General features: G+C 44.9%; 1 protein-coding gene across 1 annotated transcript in view; it reads left to right on the top strand.

Moving 5' to 3' along the window:
- The first annotated feature begins 1,016 nt into the window (after positions 1-1,016).
- LOC309399214 (tRNA (32-2'-O)-methyltransferase regulator THADA-like) overlaps positions 1,017-23,658 on the top strand; it is a 36,082-nt gene continuing 13,440 nt past the window's right edge. The window contains exons 1-21 of the mRNA XM_081966836.1: positions 1,017-1,431; positions 3,655-3,832; positions 4,896-4,982; positions 6,271-6,298; positions 7,122-7,270; positions 7,873-7,995; positions 9,047-9,194; positions 9,941-10,083; positions 11,280-11,361; positions 11,542-11,678; positions 12,484-12,681; positions 13,717-14,425; positions 15,773-15,925; positions 16,230-16,339; positions 17,725-17,885; positions 18,494-18,660; positions 19,074-19,259; positions 19,818-19,966; positions 21,225-21,368; positions 22,207-22,311; positions 23,017-23,217. Coding sequence (XP_081822962.1) covers positions 1,304-1,431; positions 3,655-3,832; positions 4,896-4,982; positions 6,271-6,298; positions 7,122-7,270; positions 7,873-7,995; positions 9,047-9,194; positions 9,941-10,083; positions 11,280-11,361; positions 11,542-11,678; positions 12,484-12,681; positions 13,717-14,425; positions 15,773-15,925; positions 16,230-16,339; positions 17,725-17,885; positions 18,494-18,660; positions 19,074-19,259; positions 19,818-19,966; positions 21,225-21,368; positions 22,207-22,311; positions 23,017-23,217 — 3,486 coding nt within the window. The 5' untranslated portion in view covers positions 1,017-1,303. The remainder of the gene's footprint in view (positions 1,432-3,654; positions 3,833-4,895; positions 4,983-6,270; positions 6,299-7,121; positions 7,271-7,872; positions 7,996-9,046; positions 9,195-9,940; positions 10,084-11,279; positions 11,362-11,541; positions 11,679-12,483; positions 12,682-13,716; positions 14,426-15,772; positions 15,926-16,229; positions 16,340-17,724; positions 17,886-18,493; positions 18,661-19,073; positions 19,260-19,817; positions 19,967-21,224; positions 21,369-22,206; positions 22,312-23,016; positions 23,218-23,658) is intronic.

Below are 23,658 nucleotides of genomic sequence, written 5' to 3'. Positions count from 1 at the left end.
TAGGCAGGGGGTTGGACTAGAAGACCTCCAAGGTCCCTTCCAACTCTACTATTGTATTGTATTGTATTGTTAATACTTCTTTATAATGCCACCCTTGGAATACGGCATCCAGTTTTAGTCCTCAACCTATAAAAAAAGATGTGGAGACTCTGGAAAGAGTGCAGAGAAGAGCAACCAAGAGGATTAGGGGACTGGAGGCTAAAACATATGAAGAATGGTTGCAGGAACTGGGTAGGTCTAGTTTAATGAAAAGAAGGACTTGGGGGGACATGATAGCAATCTTCCAATATCTCAGGGGTTGCCACAAAGAAGAGGGAGTCATGCTATTCTCCAAAGCACCTGAGGGTAGAACAAGAAGCAACGGGTGGAAATGTATTTATTTGTTTGTTTGTTCGTCAAACATGTACAAGGTAAGAGGCATAAGTATGAACATAAACATGAACAAAGGAAGTAAATACAGATAAATGGGGGACAATAAAACAGGGATGGAAGGCATGCTTGTGCGCTTATGCACGCCCCCTTTACGCACCTCTTAGGAATGAGGTGAGGTCCACAGTAGAGAGTTTGAGGTTGAAGCTATGGGGGGGGGGGTTGAGGATGTAACAACAAAGTCAGGTAGAGCATTCCAGGCGTTGACCACCCTGTGGCTGAAGTCGTATTTTCTGCAATCGAGTTTGGAGCCGTTTACTTTGAGTTTGCATCAGTTGTGTATTATTGAGGTTGAAGCTGAAGAAGTCTTTGACAGGTAGGACGTTGTAGCAGACAATTTTGTGTACTGTGTGCTTAGGTCTGATCGCAGGCGGCGCTGTTCCGGATTGCCTAAGCCCAAAATTTCGAGTCTGGTGGTGTAAGGGATTTTATTGTGTCAAGGAGAGAAGCAACCTAGAACGAAGGAGAAATGTCCTGACAATCAACCAGTAGAAAAGCTTGCCTCCAGAAGTTGTGAGTGTTCCATCCCAAGAGGTTTTCTGGGAAGAAACTGGACAGCTGTTTGTCTGAAAGTGTACAGAGTCTCCTGCTTGAGCAGAGGGCTGGACTAGAAGACCTCCAAGGTCCCTTTCGACTCTTGTTACTCTTTTCTGTTCTGTTCACACCGTTCGGATGGGAGTCGTGGCAAGCACTGTCTCCACTAGCTGGAGCTGTCGTGCATGGAAATCCAGCTTTTTCCGGTTGTGAGGGTTGTCTTCTCGTTCGGATTCCTGTAGCACTCGGTGGTAAAGCCGTGTTGTGTTCCTGCAGAAAGTTAGGCATCTCCTTGGGCTTTTTTGGGGTGATCCAAGAGTGAGGGGTCCCTTGCACAAGGATGAATGTCGCAATGCAAGAGCTTGAGCGATGCACAGCTTTTTACCAAAGCTTGGAAAGGAGAGATCAGCTGCGGGAAACCAGCCACCAGATTCTCCTTTTGCTAGAGAGCCTGCAGGAGTTTGCAAAGTAAGTGGAATTGTCAATGAATGAGGTTGGTAATGAATTGTTTAAAAAGTGGGTTTAAAAAATATCAGGATTCCCTGGGAGCTAAGACTCGGGGCGTCTGCATTGAATGTTCTCCTTTGCTCGCTTTCCGTCAATTCGTGATGTATAATTTAGCAGAATAATTAGGCACAACCTAGGACTGCGCCGCCTACGGTCGGACTTAAGTGTAGTGCACAAAATCATCCGTTACAACCTCCTACCTGTCAATGACGTTCTTCATCTTCAACTGCAATAATACAAGAGCAAACAACAGATACAAACTCAATGTAAAAAGCTCCAAACTCGATTGCAGCAACAGAGAGATCAACGCTTGGAATGGTCTACCTGACTCTGTGCTTTCATCCTCAAACCCCCCATAACTGTCTACTATTGACCTCACCCCATTCCTAAGAGGTCCGTAAAGGGGGCGTGCATAAGCGCACCATCGTGCCTACCGCCCCTGTCCTACTCTCCCCACGTATCCGTACCCATTTCATTCACGCTCGTGTTTATTCTTACACCTATTATCTTGCAAACAATGGATAAATCCAATAAATGAAAAATAAATAAATGTCCAATCCTATGCAAGTAGCCCTCAATTTACAGTTGCGGATTTCTGTTGCTAAAGGAGACCTTTGTTGAGTGTCGCTCCATTTTGCAACCTTTCCTGCCGCGGTCGTTAAGGCAACCGCTGCAGTTGTAAAGTTTGTAACACTGGGGTTCAGTGGTTTTTACACTCCTTTGTAACTTGACCATTTTCTTATCTTCGTCACTGTTTTCCTTCTCCTCCTTTCCTTCTCCTATTGGTATCTATGATTTATCACTTGTATCCTACAGTTTTGGGGACGCGGTGGCTCAGTGGCTAAGACGCTGAGCTTGTCGATCAGAAAGGTCGGCAGTTTGGCGGTTCGAATCCCTAACGCCATGTAAACAGAGTGAGCTCCCGTGACTTGTCCCAGCTTCTGCCAACCTAGAAGTTCGAAAGCACGTAAAAAATGCAAGTAGAAAAATAGGGACCACCTTTGTTGGGAAGGTCACAGCATTCCGTGCGCCTTTGGCATTGAGTCATGCCGGCCACATGACCACAGAGACGTCTTCGGACAGCGCTGGCTCTTCGGCTTTGAAACGGAGATGAGCACCGCCCCCTAGAGCCAGGAACGACTAGCACAAATGTGCAAGGGGAACCTTTATCTTTATACAAGTAATCCTCAATTTACAACCGCAGCAGATCCACAAATTTCTATTGCTAAAGGAGTCCTTTGTTGAGTGTCGCTCCATTTTACCACCTTAAGGCAACCGCTGCAGTTGTAACGTTCGTAACATGGGGGTTAAGTGATTTTTAGACTCCTTTGTAATCTGACCATTTTCGTATCTTTCCTGCTATTTTCCTTCTCCTTCTTTCCTTCTCCTATTGGTATCTGCGATTTATCAAGTGTTCCCTACGATTTACGATTGATGTTTAACCATTTTGTTCTTCGTATTGTACACTGAGAGCTAATACACTGGGGACAAATTCCTTGTATGTCCACTTACACTTGGGCAATAAGGAATACATGTAGTTCTCGACTTACAACTGTTCATTTACTGACCGTTCGAAATTACCGTGGCATGAATCCGAAAGCTTGGAAGAGTAAATTTCTGGTCTGGGTGATCAACCCAAATTTGATTTCACAATATTCCCAATATTCCTATTCCTAACTATCAGTCTTCCTATGATTTGTCTTTCAAATATCCCAGAATCCCTAGCAAGGACAGCCAAATGCTCTCAAGTCCTGATAGTTAAGAGTTGAAATCTAGTATATTTAAGCAACATTCCAAAGGTGTTTTTTTTTTTCAAGAGGCAACTGGACTTTCTGGTTTTTCTTTGAAGAGGTTTCGCTTCCCATCCAAGAAGCTTCTTCGCTTCCCACCCAAGAAGCTCTCAGAGAGCTGAAGAAGCTTCTTGGATGAGAAGCGAAACCTCTTCAATGAAAAAAAAAAAAGGAAGCCCAGTTGCCTCTTGGGGTGGGGGAAGCACCTTTGGGACCACCGTGAGTTGGATGACTGAAAATTCTCCATGATTCTCTGAGCAATGGGGAACTTTGCAGATCTTCATTTGGAGAAGAACCGTAAGATAGAAAATCATAATTTTGGAGGAATTCTTCAAGATAGGCTTGATCTTTTGTTGCGTTAGATTCTAATTGCGGGGTTGTCTGCCTATCTTAGAGGTTCCGTGAAGCGATGCAAAGAGAAACATTTGGAGGAGGCATCTCAACTCTTGGCGGGACTGAGCAGAAGACTGTGGGAGCTGGATCGGGAGGACATGTTACCGTTAGTGCGTTGCATCTTCAAGTGTCAAATGGAGACCGCAACCAGCTCCAGCTTGTTCTGCCGACTTGAAAAGGTACCCATATACAGTACTCACCGGAATGGAATAGAATGGAATGGAGTGGAATGGAGTGGAATGGAGTGGAATGGAATAGAATGGAGTGGAGTGGAGTGGAGTGGAGTGGAATGGAATGGAATAGAATAGAATAGAACAGAACAGAACAGAATATGGAATGGAATGGAATGGAATGGAATGGAATGGAATAGAATAGAATAGAATAGAATAGAATAGAAAATATGGAATGGAATGGAATAGAATAGAATAGAATAGAATAATAGAATAGAAAATGTGGAATGGAATGGAATAGAAAATATGGAATAGAATAGAATAGAATAGAATAGAATAGAATAGAATAGAAAATATGGAATGGAATAGAAAATATGGAATAAAATGGAATAGAATAGAACAGAAAATATGGAATATAATAGCATAGCATAGCATAGCATAGCATAGCATAGCATAGACTAGAATAGAATAGAATAGAATAGAATAGAATAGAATAGAATAGAATAGAACAGAACAGAACAGAACAGAATAGAAAATATGGAATGGAACGGAATAGAACAGAAAATATGGAATAGAATAGAATAGAAAATATGGAATGGAATAGAAAATATGGAATAAAATGGAATAGAATAGAACAGAAAATATGGAATGGAACGGAATAGAACAGAAAATATGGAATAGAATAGAATAGAAAATATGGAATGGAATGGAATAGAATAGAATAGAAAATATGGAATGGAATGGAATAGAATGAGTTGGAAAGGACCTAGTTAGTGTGCAGTACTGCAAGGTTACTTCTGCTGACTGCTGGCTGCCTGCAATTTGGCAGTTCGAATCTCACCAGGCTCAAGGTTGACTCATCCTTCCATCCTTCCGAGGTGGGTAAAATGAGGACCCCGATTGTTGGGGGCAAGAGGCTGACTCTGTAAACCGCTTAGAGAGGGCTGGGAAGCACTGTGAAGTTGTATTTAAGCCTAAGGGCTATTGCTATTAATGAAATGATAACAGAGGTACGTGTGTATTCTGACGTTGTGGCCCTTAGATTTTAGATATTTCCCCCCCTTCCCTGTAGATAGTTGGGAAGCTATCGGAGCAGAACGAAACCTTGGTCTCTGAAGAGTTGAGGAGGCTGATGGACGGGCTGATTGAAGATGAAAAGGTAAAAATGGCGGATGGATTTTGGGTCCAGTGCTTTGACCCTTCCATAATTTTCCTTTGGACTTTTTTATTTGGGTGATGCAGTTCCTTAGCTTCTCATCTTCTGTTTGTAGGGTCCTTGATGCCCTCTTAGTTGTTTTCTTGCAGACATTTTCATAACCCAACTAGGTAACATCATCAGGGCTGGAAGGGAGGTGGGGGTGGGGAAAGACAACAGCTATGGGATACTTAGTGCTCTCTTAGCTTGGTGGCTTTCTTGAAGACATTTCATAACTCAACTAGGTATACATCATCAGGACTACCTTCTAGTAGCAGAGGTGCAGAGCGGAGGAGAAGGACTGTGGGGTCCTTGGTACTCTCTGAGCTTGGTTGTTTCCTTGTGTTCTGACCTCGGATTCCCCAAAAAGCCCCAGCCAGAGTCCTGGTCCCGACAAAACCCCTCTTATTAAACAAATGTGAATTCCTCTCATTCCCATTCAGCCGAGGCCTGGCAAACAGTCTTTCAAAGGAGTATTTATGACCACAGACCTTATCTATCTTGGAAATCTGCCTTGTCAATATTTTCCAAATGAGCTGCTGTGCAAGAAAAGACTTGGCACAGAGTCTCTGAGATCCACGGACAGATCTTCACACTCCTGAAACAAATCTAACGACCGAACGAACGAATTGTTTCCTGCAAAAGCCCCCTCCCCTTTCGCTCCTCTTTTATTTACTATGGGAGGGGACAAACACCTTTCACCTGTGACTTTACTCCCCAAGTCTACCCTGATTTCTCAGCTGTTCTTTTCTTCTGGCAGTTCTGCGCATGCGCACACTGGGAACAGGCTCCAGCTGTTCCTCTGCCTCACTGATGTCCAACTCTGAAGGCAGCTGATAACTGTCGGACGGCTCTGGCCCACTCTCTGCCTCTGACGCAGAGTCCTCGTCCGAGCCTTCCCCAGCCTCCAGGACTGGCCCATGTTCCTCCCCAACCTCCTCACTGTCCGAATCTGCTGCCAGCTCCGCTGGCCGCTGGTGGGCCACAACACTTTGCAGATGTTTCATTACCCAACTAGATTACATCATCAGTGCTAGAAAGGAGTGGAGCAGAGAGCCAAGGTAGAAAACAAGATTATTTTAGCCGTGATAGTCTCTTGTTTTAGAAAAATAAACAGCAAGGGAATCTTCTCCTTACCCAGAGCTTGCGAGAAGTTCAGGGCTGGGATTGTGAGCAGGGATCAAATGTGGTGAGAAGTAATTTGGTATGGAATCCCTTGAAAATCTGATCCATTTTTTTCTCTTCCTTTCAGCCAGCATCTTCTGACGTTCTCCAGACAGGTCAGTCTTCAAGCACTTCCCTCTTTCCCAGTTACCAAATATACATTTGGCATTCCCATGATGAATTAGAGCCAGTATTTGTTCTCCAAAGGAACACAACCTGCTGAGCATCCTTCATGGGTCAAAGTCTCCCACTGTTGTGGCCCACCAGTGACCAGTGGAGCTGGCAACAGATTCGGAAAGTGAGGAGGTTGGGGAGGAACTTGGGTCAGTTCTGGAGTCTGGGGAAGGCTCTGAGGAGGGCTCTGTGTCAGAGGCAGAGAGGGAACCAGGGCCATATGCCAGTTATCAGCTGCCTTCGGAGTCAGACATCAGTGAGGCAGAAGAACAGCTGGAGCCTGTTCCCAGTGTGCGCATGCGCAGAGTTGCCAGACAAAGGGAACAGCTAAAGAACAGGGGTCAACTTGGGAGTAAGGCCACAGGTGGATGATGAATGGCCCCTCCCAGAGGGAATAAAAGAGGAGCCAAGGGGGAGTGGAGTTTTCAGGAAACAATTAGTTCGCTTAATTGGTTCGTGACTCTCTGAGGCTCCTTGCCAAGTATTGCAGAGATCAGCCTGGCAGCTCTCCAAGGCAGATAAGGTCTGTGACCGTAAATCCTCCCTTAAAATACTTTGCTGGATGTGAATGAGCAGAATTCATAGTCAATTCATAAAAGGGGTTTTTGTCAGGACCAGGAGTTTGCTTCATGCTCTTGGGAAGCATCAGTCAGAACACCCACCTCCCTGGAGAGGGGTGTACTAATGGCATCTCCTGCCCCAAGAAGGGGTGAATTCTTTTACAAAGCGGTAATCCATGTTGTTCTTTGTTCCATTCCTGAATAGTATGCCTCTTTATCGAAGAAAGTTCATTGGGACGGCAATACTGGAAAAAGAATTTGATGAAGCTCTTGCAAACCATTGCTGCTACTTTTGATCTCCTTCTGCATGATTCAAACTCCAGTCAGGTGGAGTGGCATTACGTCACGATAAAGGTAAAGAATATGGAAAGAAGGAATAGAATAGAATAGAATAAGGAAAGAAGGAAGGAAGGAGAATAGAATAGAATAGAATAGAATAGAATAGAATAGAATAGAATAGAATAGAATAGAATAGAATATGGAAAAAAGGAATAGAACAGAACGGAACAGAACAGAATAGAATTTTATAGAACAGAATAGAATATGGAAAGAAGGAATAGAATAGAATGATAGAAAACAGAATAGAATAGAATAGAATGATAGAAAACAGAATAGAATAGAATATGGAAAGAAGGAATAGAACAGAACAGAACAGAATGATAGAAAACAGAATAGAATAGAATATGGAAAGAAGGAATAGAATAGAATAGAACAGAACAGAACAGAATGATAGAAAACAATAGAATAGAATAGAATAGAATAGAATAGAATGATAGAAAACAGAATAACTAGAATATGGAAAGAAGGAATAGAATAGAACAGTGCAGACTCTCCAGTCTTTTCTTTAAAACCTCCAGTGAGGAAGCGCCTACAACTTCTGGAGACAATCTCTTCCACTGGTTAATTGTCCTCACTGTTGGGAAGTTTCTCCTTCATTCCAGGTTGCTTCTCTTTAGGTTTGCCTGCATCTCTTCAAAGGGATGTCAGAGGAAATTCAGCCCCTCGTCTGGGATGAAACGGATCACAGAGAGACGCTGCAAAAGATCTTAAGATCCCTGGTGCATACCATCATGGATCAGGTGAGGGTATCTGTCGGGTGAGAAAATCCAGGTCCACACATTAAGGACCAATTATTAACGAATTGGTTGCTAAACAGCTTATGTGCAGGAATCTTCTCAACAAAGCATTAGCATTTGTTAGGAAATAGTAAGGGTCAATGAATTCAAGGGAGGCTAAACTTTGTTTTTGGCTACTTAGGGATTCTAAGCTGCTGCCTCTTTTAGCTCCACCTCCAGATTCTGCCATTCTGTTTCCTACATTATCCTGGGAAGAGGATTTTTTTTTAGTCTCGTGTGACTAAAGTTCTCAGAGTTTGTTTTGAATCTTGAATCTTCCATCGTCCAGCATCGGAGAAGGTCCATCCTCCCAGATCATGAAAGAAGAAAGGTTTTGGAGTTCCACGAGAAAAAGAAAATCCAACTTCTCTTTTTTCCCCCCACCACTCTCCTATTTCTGGGTGGCATCATTTGTGCCACTAAAAGAGAGCCACCTATACTGAAATCATGATCTGCAAGTTTTTAGGAGATCCCATTTTTGAAGAACATACAAATCTGAAATGAGGAAATTGACAGAATATTCATGAACTGGCAGAGACATGGTAACAAGATCAGCCAATGAGGCTTATTTGGAAACAGAAACTGAAGTAAAAAGTCTGGGAGTGGCTTAGCTGTATTAAGCTGTGACACGAAACTATTCTGGACTTATCTTCTCTCTGAGTTGAAACTGTTCTCTCCTCTGCCTTGTGCTTGCTTGCAACTGCTACCCCGTTGGAAGAATCTGCCGTTGGTATTGTACATTTATTCATGTGTTATTATGTATACAAAGAAGTTAATGAATCCCGCGGAATCAGTCATCTCTGTGCGCTTTCTGGATTTGATTTTTCTACAACAAACTCTTGACAGAAATTCTACGGGGGGATTCAAAAAATAGCCCCGTCTGAGAGCTACGGGGTGGGGAGCAGACTGGCACAAAACAATGAGAATCTTTAACTGCGTCATTTTGTTAGAGATCAAGCCTCCATTGAAACAAAATCCAGGTTTAGGTTGACCTCTTGGGTATTGGTTGTTGCAGAGCGCCTGCCAAGATAACCGTCTCCTGGCTGGAACTACGGTGAGCATGATGGTGAACACCGCCGTGGAAGTTGAAGCAGGCGCCAAAACAATCTGGGCTTTTTACCTCCTTATAAATTTGAATGCCCAAAGAACAGAGGGACACAAAGGTAGGCTCAGATTCTTGTTCTAACTGTCTGTAAGTCTCAGGTGGTTCTGATCAGCAGGTCTTCTCCTTCTTATCTTCTCATTTTCTTCTTCTCTTCCTCTTTCTCCTCCTCCTCATCTCATCTTCTCATCGTCTTCTTCTCCTTCTTTCCCTCTTCCTCCTAATCTCCTTCTCCTTCTCCTTGTTCTTCTCTTCTCACTGCTCCTCCTCGTCTCATTTTTTTCTCCTTCTCTTCCTCATCTCCTTATCATCATCTCCTTCTTCTCCTTCTCTTCCTCGTCTTCCCCATCTCCTTCTCATCTTCTCTTCCTTCTTCTTCTCTTCCTTGTCCTCGTCTTCCTCTTCCACATCTCCTTCTCATTATTTTCTTCTCCTTCTCTTCCTCCTCCTCCTCCTCCTCATCTCATCATTTTCTTCTCCATCTCATCTTCTTCTCCTTCTCTTCCTCCTCATCTCATCTCCTTCTCCTTGTCCTTCTCTTCCTCCTGCTCCTCATCTCATTTTTTCTCCTTCTCTTCCTCTTCCACATCATTTTCTTCTCCTTCTCTTCCTCTTCATCCTCATCTCCTTCTCCTTATCATCTTCTCCTTCTCCTCGTCTTTCTTCCTCCCCCTCCTTCTCCTCATTTCCTCATCTTCTTCTCCTTCTCCTTGTCTTTCTTCCTCCCCCTCCTCTTCTTCCTGAGCCAACTGAATGACGAAAGTGATATTGATAGCATATTTGGATTCTATTTATTTTTTTGCCCAGGGGGGTGCCAGTTTGGTGCCCTTTGGATCCCCGCTTCCATCCTCAACCCAGGTGGTTTGGAGACACTGGTGATGACCCGTGGCTTACTCACCTGTTGCAAGAAAGAGATCTTAACCTGTCTTCTGGATGGTACCCCGCCAAAGGTACCCTTCAACATTATCATTTTTAAAATACCTTAAACATAATTATTCACAGCATAGCATAAACCATTACACAAAGCTGGATGGACGTCAGGGCCCAAGTCATGCATGACCAGTTAACCTTAAGAGCAATTTAATATTTCTGTGCAGATTCCATAACAATAATAATAGCACTTATATACCGCTTTACAGTGCTTTTACAGCCCTCTCTAAGCAGTTTACAGAATCAGCAAAGATGCTTCTCTCTATAGCAATAGTACTTAGACTTATATACCACTTTACAGTGCTTAAGATGCTTATATCTATAGTAATAGCACTTAGACTTATATACTGCTTTACAGTGCTTAAGATGCTTCTCTCTATAGCAATAGCACTTAGACTTATATACCTCTTTACAGTGCTTAAGATGCTTCTCTCTACAGTAATAGACTTATATGCCACTTTGCACTGCTTTGATAGCCCTCTCTAAGCGGTTTACAGAGTCAGCACATTGCCCCTGACAATCTGGGTCCTCCTTTTACCGACCTCGGAAGGATGGAAGGCTGAGTCAACCCTGAGCCTGGTGGGATTTGAACTGCCAAATTGCAGGCAGCCAGCAGAAGTAGCCTGCAGTACTGCACTCTAACCACTGTGCCACAGCAGCTCTTCCATAGGTAAAGGTAAAGGTTCCCCTCGCACATATGTGCCAGTCATTCCTGACTCTAGGGGGCAGTGCTCATCTCCGTTTCAAAGCCAAAGAGCCAGCACTGTCCGAAGACGTCTCCGTGGTCATGTGGCTGGCATGACTCAACGCCGAAGGCGCACGGAACGCTGTTTCCTTCCCACCAAAGGTGGTCCCTATTTTTTCTACTTGCATTTTTTACCTGCTTTCGAAATGCTAGGTTGGCAGAAGCTGGAACAAGTCACGGGAGCTCACTCCATTACGTGGCGTTAGGGATTCGAACCTTTCTGATCGACAAGCTCAGCCTCTTAGCCACTGAGCCACCGTGGCCGATTCCATCGATACGTTCAAATGCCATAGACAAGTTTAAACACTATTTTTAAAGTTGAGTCTTGTCTGTGGCTTGGCATTCCCTGTTTCCCTAAAGAAGTTGCCTTATTTACAAAACATGTCCTCCTAAATTCATTTTTTAAAAAAAATATCTCGAAGGGGTTTTCCTCAGTTTTTCCTTAACTTCATTATTTTTGCTTTCCCGCAGTGCTTGTTGCTGGATGTCCTGTTTCCGGCTGTTTTAGACGTGATAGAAGACCCCACAAGCTACCCTTATTACTCCTACCAAGGTAAGCAAAATCCCGTGCCCAGATCCTGTTAAGTAGGCTCCCCGTTAGGAGAGCGAGTGTGCAGAGAAGCGTAATGAGAGTGGTGTGGAAGAACACAAACAAACCAGCATATAGAACTGATGCAAGAATCATTTCAATTTTACCTTTAATAGCCTAATGGAGTCCTTGTTGCTTTCCCAGTTTTTTCTCTGTGGCTTCAGCGTGTCCGAGAAAGTTTGGATGACCTCTGGAAAGTCAAGGAGAGCTTGTTGCTGGATGACAATTCCAAGCTTCTCCAAAAGCTAAACAAGATTGTTTGGAACAATGCAGAAAGTCCAGTAAGGCAACGTATTTATTTTATTTAAGGGGAAGGTTTCATTCTTTTTGCTCTCCAAATATCATCAGTAAAGCTTATGTTGCAAAATGAGTGAGCCACACAAAAGCTTTGCTGTTCTGAGATCTGGGATGAGTTGACGCTAATAATTATATCATTGTTTTATATAATTTGGTTGTTTTGAACGTTTGTTCTGTACCCTTTGTTCTGATTGAGGCGTCCCAAGAGTATGAAGCAAACTCCTTGTCCCGACAAAAAAACCCACCCTTTTATTAATTGATTGTGAATTCTGCTCATTCTCATCCAGCAAAGTCTTTCGAGGGAGGATTTACAGTCACAGACCTTCTCTGGCTTGGAGAGCTGCCAGGCTGATATCTGCAGAACTTGGCAAGGATTCTCGGAGAGTCACGAACCAATTAAGTGAACTAATGGTCTCCTGCAAACGTCTGTTAAGTCAGGTTTGCCCTGTTTAGGATCTTTTGTGCCACAGTTGTTAAGTGAATCACTGCAGCTCTTACATTAGTCATCCAGTTGTTAAGTGAATCTGGCTTCCCCGCTTGACTTTGCTTGCCAGAAGGTTGCAAAAGGGGACACTGCGACCGTCATAAATATGAGCCAGTTGCCAACACGTGACTATAGGGCATACTGCCATGGTCGTAAGTGTGAAAAACTGGTGCTAAGTCACCTTTTTCAGCACCGTTATAACTTTGGTCACTAAATGAAGTGTTGTAAGTCGAGGACTCCCTGTAATAACTGACCATTTACACCTCTTTTATTTCTCGATCGGCTTCTCTCCCATCCTGATCCAGACAGAAGGAGTGACCGATTTTGTCCACAGCTCCTTTCGGATTCTCTTAGAGATCTACAGCCTGGAATGTGATCGGTTTGGGGATCCAGAGAGAGCCCTCTTTAGAGAGTACCTACAAAAGGTTATCTTCATGCCTTGGGAAGCAAGAGCGAGATATTTCGCACTCAGTGCAATTCTGCCCTACTTGGGCCCCCAAAAGGTGAGTATCTCTTTTGCTATAATCTATATATATATAAATAAAAGCCAACTACCACTCACTCATCACAAAATCTCCAGGACCGTAAAGCCTACAAACTTGAAATCTGGCCCGTATGTTCCTCTTGGCTTCTAGGTCCTCGCTAAGAAAGGATTTTTCGAAATGACCATCAGATCATTAGTATTTCTTATACAGTATTATATTAACATGCTCTGATGCTAAGGAGTTCTACTCCCCCTCCCCACCTGAAAAGAACTCTGTTCCAACTGCCATCAGTATTTCTTATACGGTAATTAACATGCTCTGATCAGCGGTGGGTTCCTGTACCAGTTGGTACCTGTTTACTTCGCGCAGGCTGCTCGCTTCGATCAAACTTCAGCCGCTTGGCATTTGACTCATATTTATGACCGTTGCAGTGTCCCAGGGTCATGGGACCCCCTTTTGCGAGCTTCTGACAAGTAAAGGCAAGGGTTAGGGGTTAGTAACCTGGTTACTAACTTAAGAACCACAGTGATTCACTAGGGAAAGGAAGGGAAGGGGGAAGGGAAGGGAGGAGAGGGAAGGGAGGGGAAGGAAGGGAAAGGAAAGGAAAAGAAAGGGAAGGGAAGGAAAAGAAAAGAAATGAAGGGAAAGGAAAGGAAAAGAAGGGAAAAGAAAGGAAGGGAAAAGAAAAGAAAGGAAAAGAAGGGAAAGGAAAGGAAAAGAAGGGAAAAGAAAAGAAAGGAAGAGAAAGGGAAGTGAAGGAAAAGAAAGGAAGGGAAGGAAAGGGAAGGAAAGTCATGAAATGGGGCAAAGCTCACTTAACAACCATCTCACTTAGCAACAGAAATTTTGGGCTCAGTTGTAGGACTAGTACACTATCATTGTAGGCTCAACTACAGTCATAAGTCAAGGACCACCTATATATGTTATCAGTACATTTCGACCTTAGCCTTCCCGAAGTTCCTCCCCAACCTGTCCAGATATCAAATATGTCAGGGAAAAGAATCATGGTGTTATGGATTCTGATCCTATTGCTTTGTGGATCTTTCTGCCAAGGTCCTGGAGATCTACCCGGATCTCCCTCAACATCTCTTCAACTGCTTGTCCACCAACCGTCTCTGTCCCGTCGCTTCGGATTTGTACAAAGCTCTCCTAGGACTGCAGCGCAAAGCCTGGACGGAGGTGGAGGATGAGGTCTCAGAAGAACATCTGGCTCACAAGTGGTCCAGCTGTTGGTTACCGACCTTCTCCAGTGCCTTGACCTCTTCTGACCCGTTCCTCCAGAGCAACACTTCCAGCCACCTTCTCGGACGGACTTTGAGAGTCTTTCCTGCTACTTATGCGCTGCTGGCCACGAGATTTGGGGGCAGGGACGCCTCTCAGCTCCGAGCGTGGGTCTCCTTGTTGAACGTTCAGAAGACCCTTGCAGGAGACTTGCTCACCGATGAGGAGACGCTGAAGAGACTCACTTGCTGCCTCTTCTCCAAAGAAGAAACTGTCCGTCTGGCAGCCTTGGGCTTCCTCTGCTCAGCTCCCAAGACCAGCCAAGTCTTATCGGAGAGGGAGATCCGACTCTTGAAAGAATTCCTGCCCCTGAATTTGAGTTGCGATTCCTCTTCATTTCGGCAACTCCTTCAAGCCACCGTGAAGAAGGCTTTGGTCAGAATGAGGGACAGCTCTCTAGCTGCGCTTCGGCAATGGAAGGTCAACCAGAAGGAAAGTTTGGCCCGAAAGGATCAAGAAAGGGGTCTCTTCCGAGCTGTAGGTGAGTTATGTTGTGGTCCACCAGTGGTCAGCAGAGCTGGCAGCAGATTCGGACAGTGAGGAGTTTGGGGAGGAACATGGGCCAGTCCTGGAGTCTGGGGAAGGCTCTGATGAGGGCTCTGTGTCAGAGGCAGAGAGGGGGCCAGGGCCGTTTTGACAGTTATCAGCTGCCTTCGGAGTCAGACATCAGTGAGGCAGATGAACAGCTGGAGCCTGTTCCCAGTGTGTGCATGCACAGAGCTGCCAGACAAAGGGAGCAGCTAAAGAACATGGGTCAACTTGGGAGTAAAGTCACAGGTGGACAATGAATGCCCCCTCCCAGAGGAAATAAAAGAGGAGCAAAAGGGGAGTGGAGTTTGCAGGAGACAATTAGTTCGCTTAATTGGTTCGTGACTCTCCGAGCTCTCCAAGCCAGATAAGGTCTGTGACCGTAAATCCTCCCTCGAAAGACTTTGCTGGATGTGAACGAGCAGAATTCACAGTCAATTCATAAAAGGGTTTTTTGTCGGGACCAGGAGTTTGCTTCAGGCTCTTGGGAATCCTCGAACAGAACAAGTTACCTCCTAACCATGCTTAGAGGCTGTGCCAGAAACAATGGGTCGAGTTTAGGTAGTCCTCAAATGAAGATGGTGTGTGGATTGCGAGGAAGGTCATTGCCAAACACTGGAAAGAAAAAGGAACTGTTGAAGTGTGGATTTTGACATTGACTGAATTAGAAGAGATGGTGAAATGAACCGATTTGATTAGACAGAATGGACTAGACAGCTTTATAAGAGACTGGAAACCGTTTATGGACTTTCTGCGAACTGAATATAATAACAGATGGTTAACAGAGGAATTTGAAGATTAGTGAAGCTTTTCTTTCTTTTTTCCTTTCTTTTTCTTTTTCTTTCCTTCCTTTTTTTCATATATATATATATATATATATATATATATATATATATATATATATATATATATATATATATATATATATGTTTTTATTTGTACTGATAAATAAATAAAGGGAGACACAAATATAAAAGGCAACATTAAAAATAAAAATATGGTTTTCTGCCTGCATGGTCTTCTGTGATGAAGCCGAAGGACAGAAAGAGGGAGTAGTGACCTTCCTCCCATATTTAGGGATACCAGGGGTTGTAACACTAATACATATATATATATATATGACTACAAGTCATTGAAGTCAAATTATGACTACATTTGGGACCAGTCCTCAAATTACAACCAGAATCCCCTCCTCACAGAGAACAGAACCCAAAACTTTCTCCACCCAGATGTTCCCCAGAAACCTCATTCATCCACCTTTGTGTAGGAGGTCATGCAAGACAGATCTTTCTTTATCTAGACTTTGTGGATTGGCTGCTTCAGCTCTGCACCGCATCTCTGATGTCCGGCTCCAACTTCCAGAGGAAGAAAACAGCTCTCCTCCTCCTGGCTGCCATCCTGGAGACCTTCACCGACACCTGGAGACCCGAGAGAAAGAAGGGTCAGCCTCCCCGTAAGTGGCTTTCTTCCACCTTCTCCAGCCCAGTGCTGCAAAGAAAGGTGGGCACGCACATACCCACATCCACAATTCAATGCGCCCCACACGCCTGCGCATGCTTGTGCGACACCCACCCACTCCCCGCATGCGTGCACGACACACACACCGCGGGTGGGCTGGAATCATTTGGGAAAGGACTGGGGTGTCAATCTTCTCCCCCCCCCCCCCTCTCCCCATTTCCCATCTACAATCTAGTTCACCACACCCTCTTCAGATATGCTCCTTCCTTCTTTCCAATCTATGTTTGCTCTTTCTCCAGGAAACATGGCTACTTTATTGTGCTGGTCCAGGAATAAAGGCTCCTGGGACTTTTTTTCTACTGGGAATACCTTGGCTCTGTTGAGCTGCTTGCAGGATAGCACAAATGAGGTATGGAGGTCCACCTCGCCTTGGCTTCTATCGACCATCCACTAAGATACACGGATTTATAGAGTAGCTTCAGATATCAGTCACGTTTCTCGGGCTAACAATTCAGCTGTTAAACGTGGGATGTTCTTTCACAACTACAAGAACATTCAACATTGGGCACGATCTAATAAAATGAAATTCAATGGTGAAAAGAGTAATGTTCTATATTTAGGCAAGAAAAACAAAATGCATGGGTACAGGATAGGTGCTACCTTGCTCAATAGTAGTAACTGTGAGAGGGATCTTGGAGTCCTAGTGGACAACCATTTAAATAGGAGCCAGCCATGTGCAGCAGCTGCCAAAAAAGCCAACACAGTTCTAGGCTACATAAACAGAGGGATAGAATCAAGATCACGTGAAGTGTTAATACCACTTTATAAAGCCTTGGTAAGGCCACACTTGGAATATGGCATCCAGTTTTGGTCTCCCTGATGTAGAAAAGATGTTACAGACTCTAAAAAGAGTGCACAGAAGAGCAACAAAGATGATGAGGGGACTGGAGACTAAAACATATGAAGAACTGTTGCAGGAACTGGGTATGTCTAGTTTAATGAAAAGAAGGTCTAGGGGGGACATGATGGCAGTCTTCCAATAGCTCAAAGAAGAGGGAGTCAAGCTGTTCTCCAAGGCACCTGAGGGTAGAACAAGAAGCAATGGGTGGAAACTAATCAAGGAGAGAAGCAACTTAGAACTGAGGAGAAATTTCCTGACAGTGAGAACAATTAATAAGTGGGGCAACTTGCCTCCAGAGGTTGTGAATGCCCCAACACTGGAAGTCTTTAAGAAGATGTTGGATAGCCATTTGTCTGAAATGGTATAAGGTTTCCTGCCTAGGCAGGGGGTTGGACTAGATGACCTACAAGGTCCCTTCCAACTCTGTTAATCTGTAATTAAACCAGTAAGCGGAGGGAGATTGGACCAAGCAAGGATTATCCTGCGTGGAGAAAAACCTTGAACCCCTAATACGGGGACGAGCAATTCTGGACTTACAACAATTGATTTAATGACCGAAGCTACAACGGCACTTTAGGAAGGCCGTGCCTGGAATACTGCAATGGATTGTGGTCCCTGCATTGCAAAAAAAAAAAAAGTGTTGAGACTTTGGAAAAAGTTCAGAGAAGAGCAACCAGGATGATGAGGGGACTGGAGGCTAAAACATATGATGGATGGTTGTAGGAAGTGGGCATGGCTAGTCTAGGGAAGAGAAGGACCAGGGGAGACCTGAAAACACTTCCGTCAACCTTCCCCAATGTTCGTTTCTGAACAGAAGTCTATTTGAAGACTATTTCCCCTTTCACTTGCTAGAGGTCTTCTCCTTACAGAGTCTTTCTTCTGTCTCCACTCAGATCCGTGGTTTGGCCTCAGAGTTGCTGAAATCTTACTTCCCACCAGATCTTCCAACCTCCGCTGCTGTAGCTCTATTTGGACGGGCCCAAGAAGCCATCAGCAGCCCCCGGGTTCAAGATAGCGAAGCAGGAGCAGCACTGATGAAGTCTCTACTTCCCAAGTAAGACTTTGCTTCCTCGTTTTCTTGGTCCTTAGGTTCAGTTGCTGAAATAAAGAGAAGGAAGGAAGGAAGGAAGGAAGGAAGGAAGGAAGGAAGGAAGGAAGGAAGGAAGGAAGGAAATTGGGAGGGAGGAAGTAAGGAAAGGGGAAAAAGGAAGAAAGATGGGAGGGAGGAAGAAAAGAAAAAGAATGAAAGGAAGGAAGGAAAATGGGAGGGAGGGAGGGAGGAAGAAAAGAAGGAAAGGAAGAAAGGAAAATGTGAGGGAGGGAGGGAGGAAAGAAAGAAGAGGGAAGGAAGGAAAATGGGAGGGAGGGAGGAAGGAAAAAAGAGGGAAAGAAGGAAGGGAGGAAAATGGGGGGAGGAAGGAAGGAAGAAAAGGAAGGAAAGAAAGAAGGAAAGAGGTAAAGAAGGAAGGCAGGAAGGAAAGAAAGAAGGAAAGAAAGAAGAAAAATGAGAGGGAGGAAGGAAGGAAGGAAGGAAGGAAGGAAGGAAGGAAGGAAGGAAGACAAGTCAGAATAACAGAGCTGGAGTTGTTCCATCAACCCAACAATTACTGCGTTCAGGATTGAGTCTGTTGGGCCAAGTTGACCTCTGCTTAACTCTATCAGGTTGGATCGTCATATCTTGAAGCTGCCATTGTTGGAAACCGAGAAGGAGCCATCTATGCCATGCAAATATCTCTCTTTTCTTGAACATTTGCTCAACATGCTACAGAACCATTTTGTCACAGCTTCTCGTGACTTATTGCTGGCTGCTCACACGGCCCCAATACATGGTCAGTATCTCGTTTTTTTTTTATTTTGGTCACTACGCTATAAAAGTGCAGTTGCCTCTTGGAAAAGAAAATCAGGACAACCATGATAACTGAGACTCTCCATAGACATTCTTCAAAGAAACGTCTCTTCTTCTTCTTCTTCTTCTTCTTCTTCTTCTTCTTCTTCTTCTTCTTCCTCTTCCTCTTCCTCTTCCTCCTCCTCCTCCTCCTCCTCCTCCTCCTCCTCCTCTTCTTCCTCCTTTGGACCTTCTCCAGGTTTTAGATGCCCCCTTGGCTAGATTCACCTTCTACACTTTGGGTTACCTAAGGACCAGCGCTTACCAAATAAATTCACAATTCATATCTGGGTTGGATTCCTTAATTTTTAGCCTGTATGAAATGTTGCTTCCAGATCTTCTGTTGGTTCCCTGCAGGGGTGATTTTGGCGATACGGAGATGCCTGTTTGAAGAACCAGAAGCTGTGTCTTCTATGTTAGAAGCCCAGAAGATGCCACACTGGCGGTTACTCTTCCAGCGTTTGGTGAGGACAGTGAGAGACATCAGCAATTTACTCTTGAGCGTGTTGCAAAGTCATCAAGCATCAAGCATAGACCAACATGGTAAGGCCAAGCTTGCAGAGAAAAAAATCTAACCAGGATCCTTTAATCCAGTGTTTTTCAACCTTGGCAGCTTTAAGATGGGTGGGCTTCCAACTCCCAGAATTCCCCAGTGAGCTAGCTGGGGAATTCTGGGAATTGAAGTCCGAGCATCTTAAAGTTGCCAAGATTAAGAAACATATATGCTAGTCGTTCCCGACTCTAGGGGGCGGTGCTCATCTCCATTTCAAAGCCAAAGAGCCAGCGCTGTCCGAAGACGTCTCCGTGGTCATGTGGCCGGCATGACTTAACGCCAAAGGCACATGGAACGCTGTTCCCTTCCCACCAAAGGTGGTCCCTATTTTTCTACTTGCATTTTTTACCTGCTTTCGAACTGCTAGGTTGGCAGAAGCTGGGACAAGTCACGGGAGCTCACTCCATTACGCTGCGCTAGGGATTTGAACCTTTCTGATCGACAAGCTCAGCGTCTTAGCCACTGAGCCACCACATGCTCCATTCTTGGTTGAAATTGATCGGCAAAGAATTATGCCAATCCTATTTTTTTATTTTATTTTTGGCCAGCTTCGTCGCCTTCCTTTGCGGACATGGGAAACGCCATCGGCAGCCTCATCCGGCTAGGGAAAGGCTTGGAGGAAGAGGAGGAGGAAGATATGGTTCTCCTTTCCGAGGACCACAGCCTCATTCTGACCTGCTGTTGGGTCTCAATTAAAGTGAGTAATTTGTGAATACTTTTGAGTTTCTTGCGTGAAAGATTGAATCCAGTTTTCGGTGCTTGGAAGGACAGTTCTCCTCTTTCATGGACAATTCAAGAACACGGCGCCTCATGGACCGGAAATAGGGTAGAATCATGATAGAGGGGTGCGATTCAAAAATTTTAGCAACCGCTTCTCTGCCTGGGTGCTGGGTGGGCGTGGCCATGGTGGGTGTGGCCTAATCAGTCTCCTGCACCATGGGGGGGGGGGGTTTCACCCTCCCCATGCTCCAGAGACTTTCCTTGAGACTCCGAGAGGGTGAAAATGGCCTCCCCCGGGCTCCAGAGGCCTTCCGGGGGGGGCAGAATCAGGACCGTTTCTGGACTTCCGGGGGGCCATTTTTCACCCTCCCAAAGCCTTCACGCAGGCTCTGCACTTACCTGGCATCCAAAATAGGTTGTGTGGAGACTCCTGGGAGGGGAGGGGCAGGGTGGGCGCGGCCAGCCAGTCCTTCCAACTACCGGTTCGGTGAAAATTAGCGTTCGGTTCGCCCGAACCAGTCCGAATCGGCTGAATCCCACCCCTTATCATGAAGCATTAGATACATTTAAAACCTCCATAGCATCAAAAGTGAGATGAAGAGTGTGAAATAGAGAAGAGAGGTAAGGGAAGAAGAGAGGGATAGGAGAGAAGGGAAGGTGGGGGGAAGAGGAGGAGAGAAAGGAGGACTAGAAAGGGGAGAGAGGAGAAGGAGAGAGGAAGGGGAAGTGGAGAAGAGAAGGATGACAGAGGGAAGAAAGGAGGAGGAGAGAGGGAGAAGAAAGTGAGGGATAAGGTACAAATATGGTGTATGGAGAGCAGGAGAGTCAATAATTGCTTCTGGGAGTTGATGGTAAGAGGAATTGATGTAAACCTTTAACAATATAATATGATGTTGGTTATGTAATAATATACATGTAGTTATATGTTATGAAAATGAAAAAATAAAGGAGTGTGTGTGTGTGTGTGTGCATGTGTGTGTTGCATTTGTGCTGATAATTTTAAAAAATGGCTTTCTGCCTGGATGGCTCCTAGGGTGAGCCGATAGACAGAAAAGGGAAGCAGCATGCTCCCTCCCATATTTGGGCATACCAGGGGTTGTGACACAATACATACATACATACATACATACATGCATACATACATACAAATATATATGAAAAAAGAAATTTTAAAAAAGTGGGAGAATGCCCCTATTCTAAGTAACCTTTTCTCACCTTTACTTTTACCTGTGAAGGAAATTGGCCTGCTCTTGGGAGGTCTTGCAGAGAAAGTCCTACCTCAGCCAGTCTCAGCAGGATGTGAGCCTCTCCTACCTGTTCAGGTTGTCCACATGGCTTCCAAGGTGTTCCAGGACATCTTGTTGAAGTGCCGGCATTGGGTAAGAGATCCCCTCTCAATTTAAAGCAAAGTAGACTAGTGAAGGAAATTTGAGCCCGGTGGGTTGCCATCAATGAAATATTGAGCTTCATTCGTGAGTCAAGCAATGGAGGGAACGTTTAGGAGAAATTTTCTGACAGTGAGAACAAATTAATCAGTAGAACAACTTGCCTCCAGAAGTTGTGAATGCTCCAACACTGGAAGTTTGTTAAGAAGAGATTGGATAGCCATTTGTCTGAAGTGGTGTAGGGTTTCCTGCCTGAGCAGGGGGTTGGATTAGAAGACCTTCCAACTCTGTTATTCTGTTACTAGCTGGATACCCATGTTTTGTGACAAAATTACGTGATCGGGCTATGTGGGAGAAATTAGGTTCACAATCCATTGGCTCAGTGGTGGTCGGTGATTGAAACACATAAGGAAATATCGCTCCCGCCACCTTGAGTCCGGACTCAATGCCATAGGTGGAAGGTATAGACATTTTGGTGAGGTACTGACGTTTAGTACTGTAAGAAGCCCCAGACCGCTCCTGAGTGAAGGAGTGGAACGTCTGCCAGTTTGAACTGAAACGGTATAAGGTTTCCTGCCTAGGCAGGGGGGTTGGACTAGAAGACCTCCGAGGTCCCTTCCAACTCTGCTATTGTATGTTTGTTTGATTAATGCAATAACGTTTATCTGGATTAGTGTTGGTTTTGTAGCAAAATGAACGATGCTCAGACTGTCCATGCGATGATATTGATGATATGGGTGCATGGTTAAAAATACAAAAGTTTTATTCAAAAAAAAAAAAAAAGATAAGAACTTTGATCAACTCTCTTTTCCTTCTCCTCCTTTTCTGATAGGGAGCTGTGGAAGGCTGCAGCATGGGCTTCACCAAATTTTGTTCCACGCTATTAAATCTCCCCAGCCCAGAATTACAAAGCATCCCACAGACTATGCTCACCCAGGTAGGATCTCAATTTAGCAATTGCCAGCAGGAGTTTATTGATTTAAGAAAAATTTATATGGCCGCCCACTCACTCTCGGTGACTCTGAGCGGATTCCCCCCCAAAATAAATGTACCATAAGAGCTCGTCCAAAATACAGGTAGTCTTCAATTTATGACGGTAATGGAGCCTGGCCATCACGATCGTAAGTTGCAATGGTCACTCAACGTGGCTGAGTTTACGGCTTTTGTCACAGTGGTCATAAAGTGAATACTGTGGTTGTTAAATGAACCAGTGTTGTGATAAGATGGGCAGCCAATAAATTTAAGAGAGAGAGAGAGAGAAAGAGAGGGGGGGGAGAATAAGAGAGAAAGAGAAAGAGAGAGAGAGAAAGAGAGAGAAAGAAAGAGAAAGAATTAGAGAGAAATTGAGAGGGGGAGAATGAGAAAGAAAGAAAGAAAGAAAGAAAGAAAGAAAGAAAGAAAGAAAGAAAGAAAGAAAGAAAGAAAGAAAAAAAGAAAAAAAGAGGAAAAAAAAGAGAGCCTCACTATCTCTTAGTTATTGGCTCAAAGGCAGGACAAGAACTCACAGCCTCCTGGTGGTTTGCCCAAAGTCACCCAGCTGACTTTTACGGCTAAAGCAGGACTTGAACTCTCGTCCTCTTGCTTTCTAACCCAATTCCTTAATTGCTAAACCAAACCGGCTCTTTTAAAAATCTCTTTCAAGGGCCTGGCTTTGTTAAGCAGCTCCAGAGGAAGCTCCATCACCCGCAGGGCAGCCGGTTTCCCAATGCTCTTCCTATGCATTGTGACAGGGGAAGATCCCGCCACGTCCCGGCCCCTTCTGACTCGCTGCATTCAGACGTTGCTCGCCTTGGCCAGCCAACCGATCTCCCACAGCTCAGAGCAGACAGTGGATTTGCCCCAGGTAAGGACACGGCTGCCGGGTGCAGGCAAGCAGAGACACTTGGGAATAACAAAAGTCAGCAGCTTCATTGCTTACCACCTACGCTACGAGAATCCGCCCAGCCTGCTTGCCTTCCCATGGGAACAGCCAGATAAGGCAAGGGTGTGAAACTCAAGGCCCCTGGGGTGGATCCAGCCTGTGGGGTGCTTAAATCTGGCCTGGGGGGCAAGCCTGGAAATATCAAAGGACCAACCCGCAGGCTGATTTCAACCTTCCCAGCCTCCAGCATCACTCTGCCGGCCAAAAATGGACCCTGCGGGGGCCTCATGAAACCTCCACACAGGGTGTTTTATGCCGGCAGAGTGCTGGAGGTCGGGAACACTGAAAATGAACCGCACGGGGCCTACATGCAGACTGCTTTCAGCCGGCAGAGTGCTGCAGGAGGTGTCCATCCCGTTATGG

This window comes from Natrix helvetica (genome assembly GCF_964273705.1).
Source record: "Natrix helvetica genome assembly, chromosome: 14".
Taxonomy (NCBI): Eukaryota; Metazoa; Chordata; class Lepidosauria; order Squamata; family Natricidae; genus Natrix; species Natrix helvetica.
This window is presented reverse-complemented; position numbering and strand designations above follow the sequence as displayed.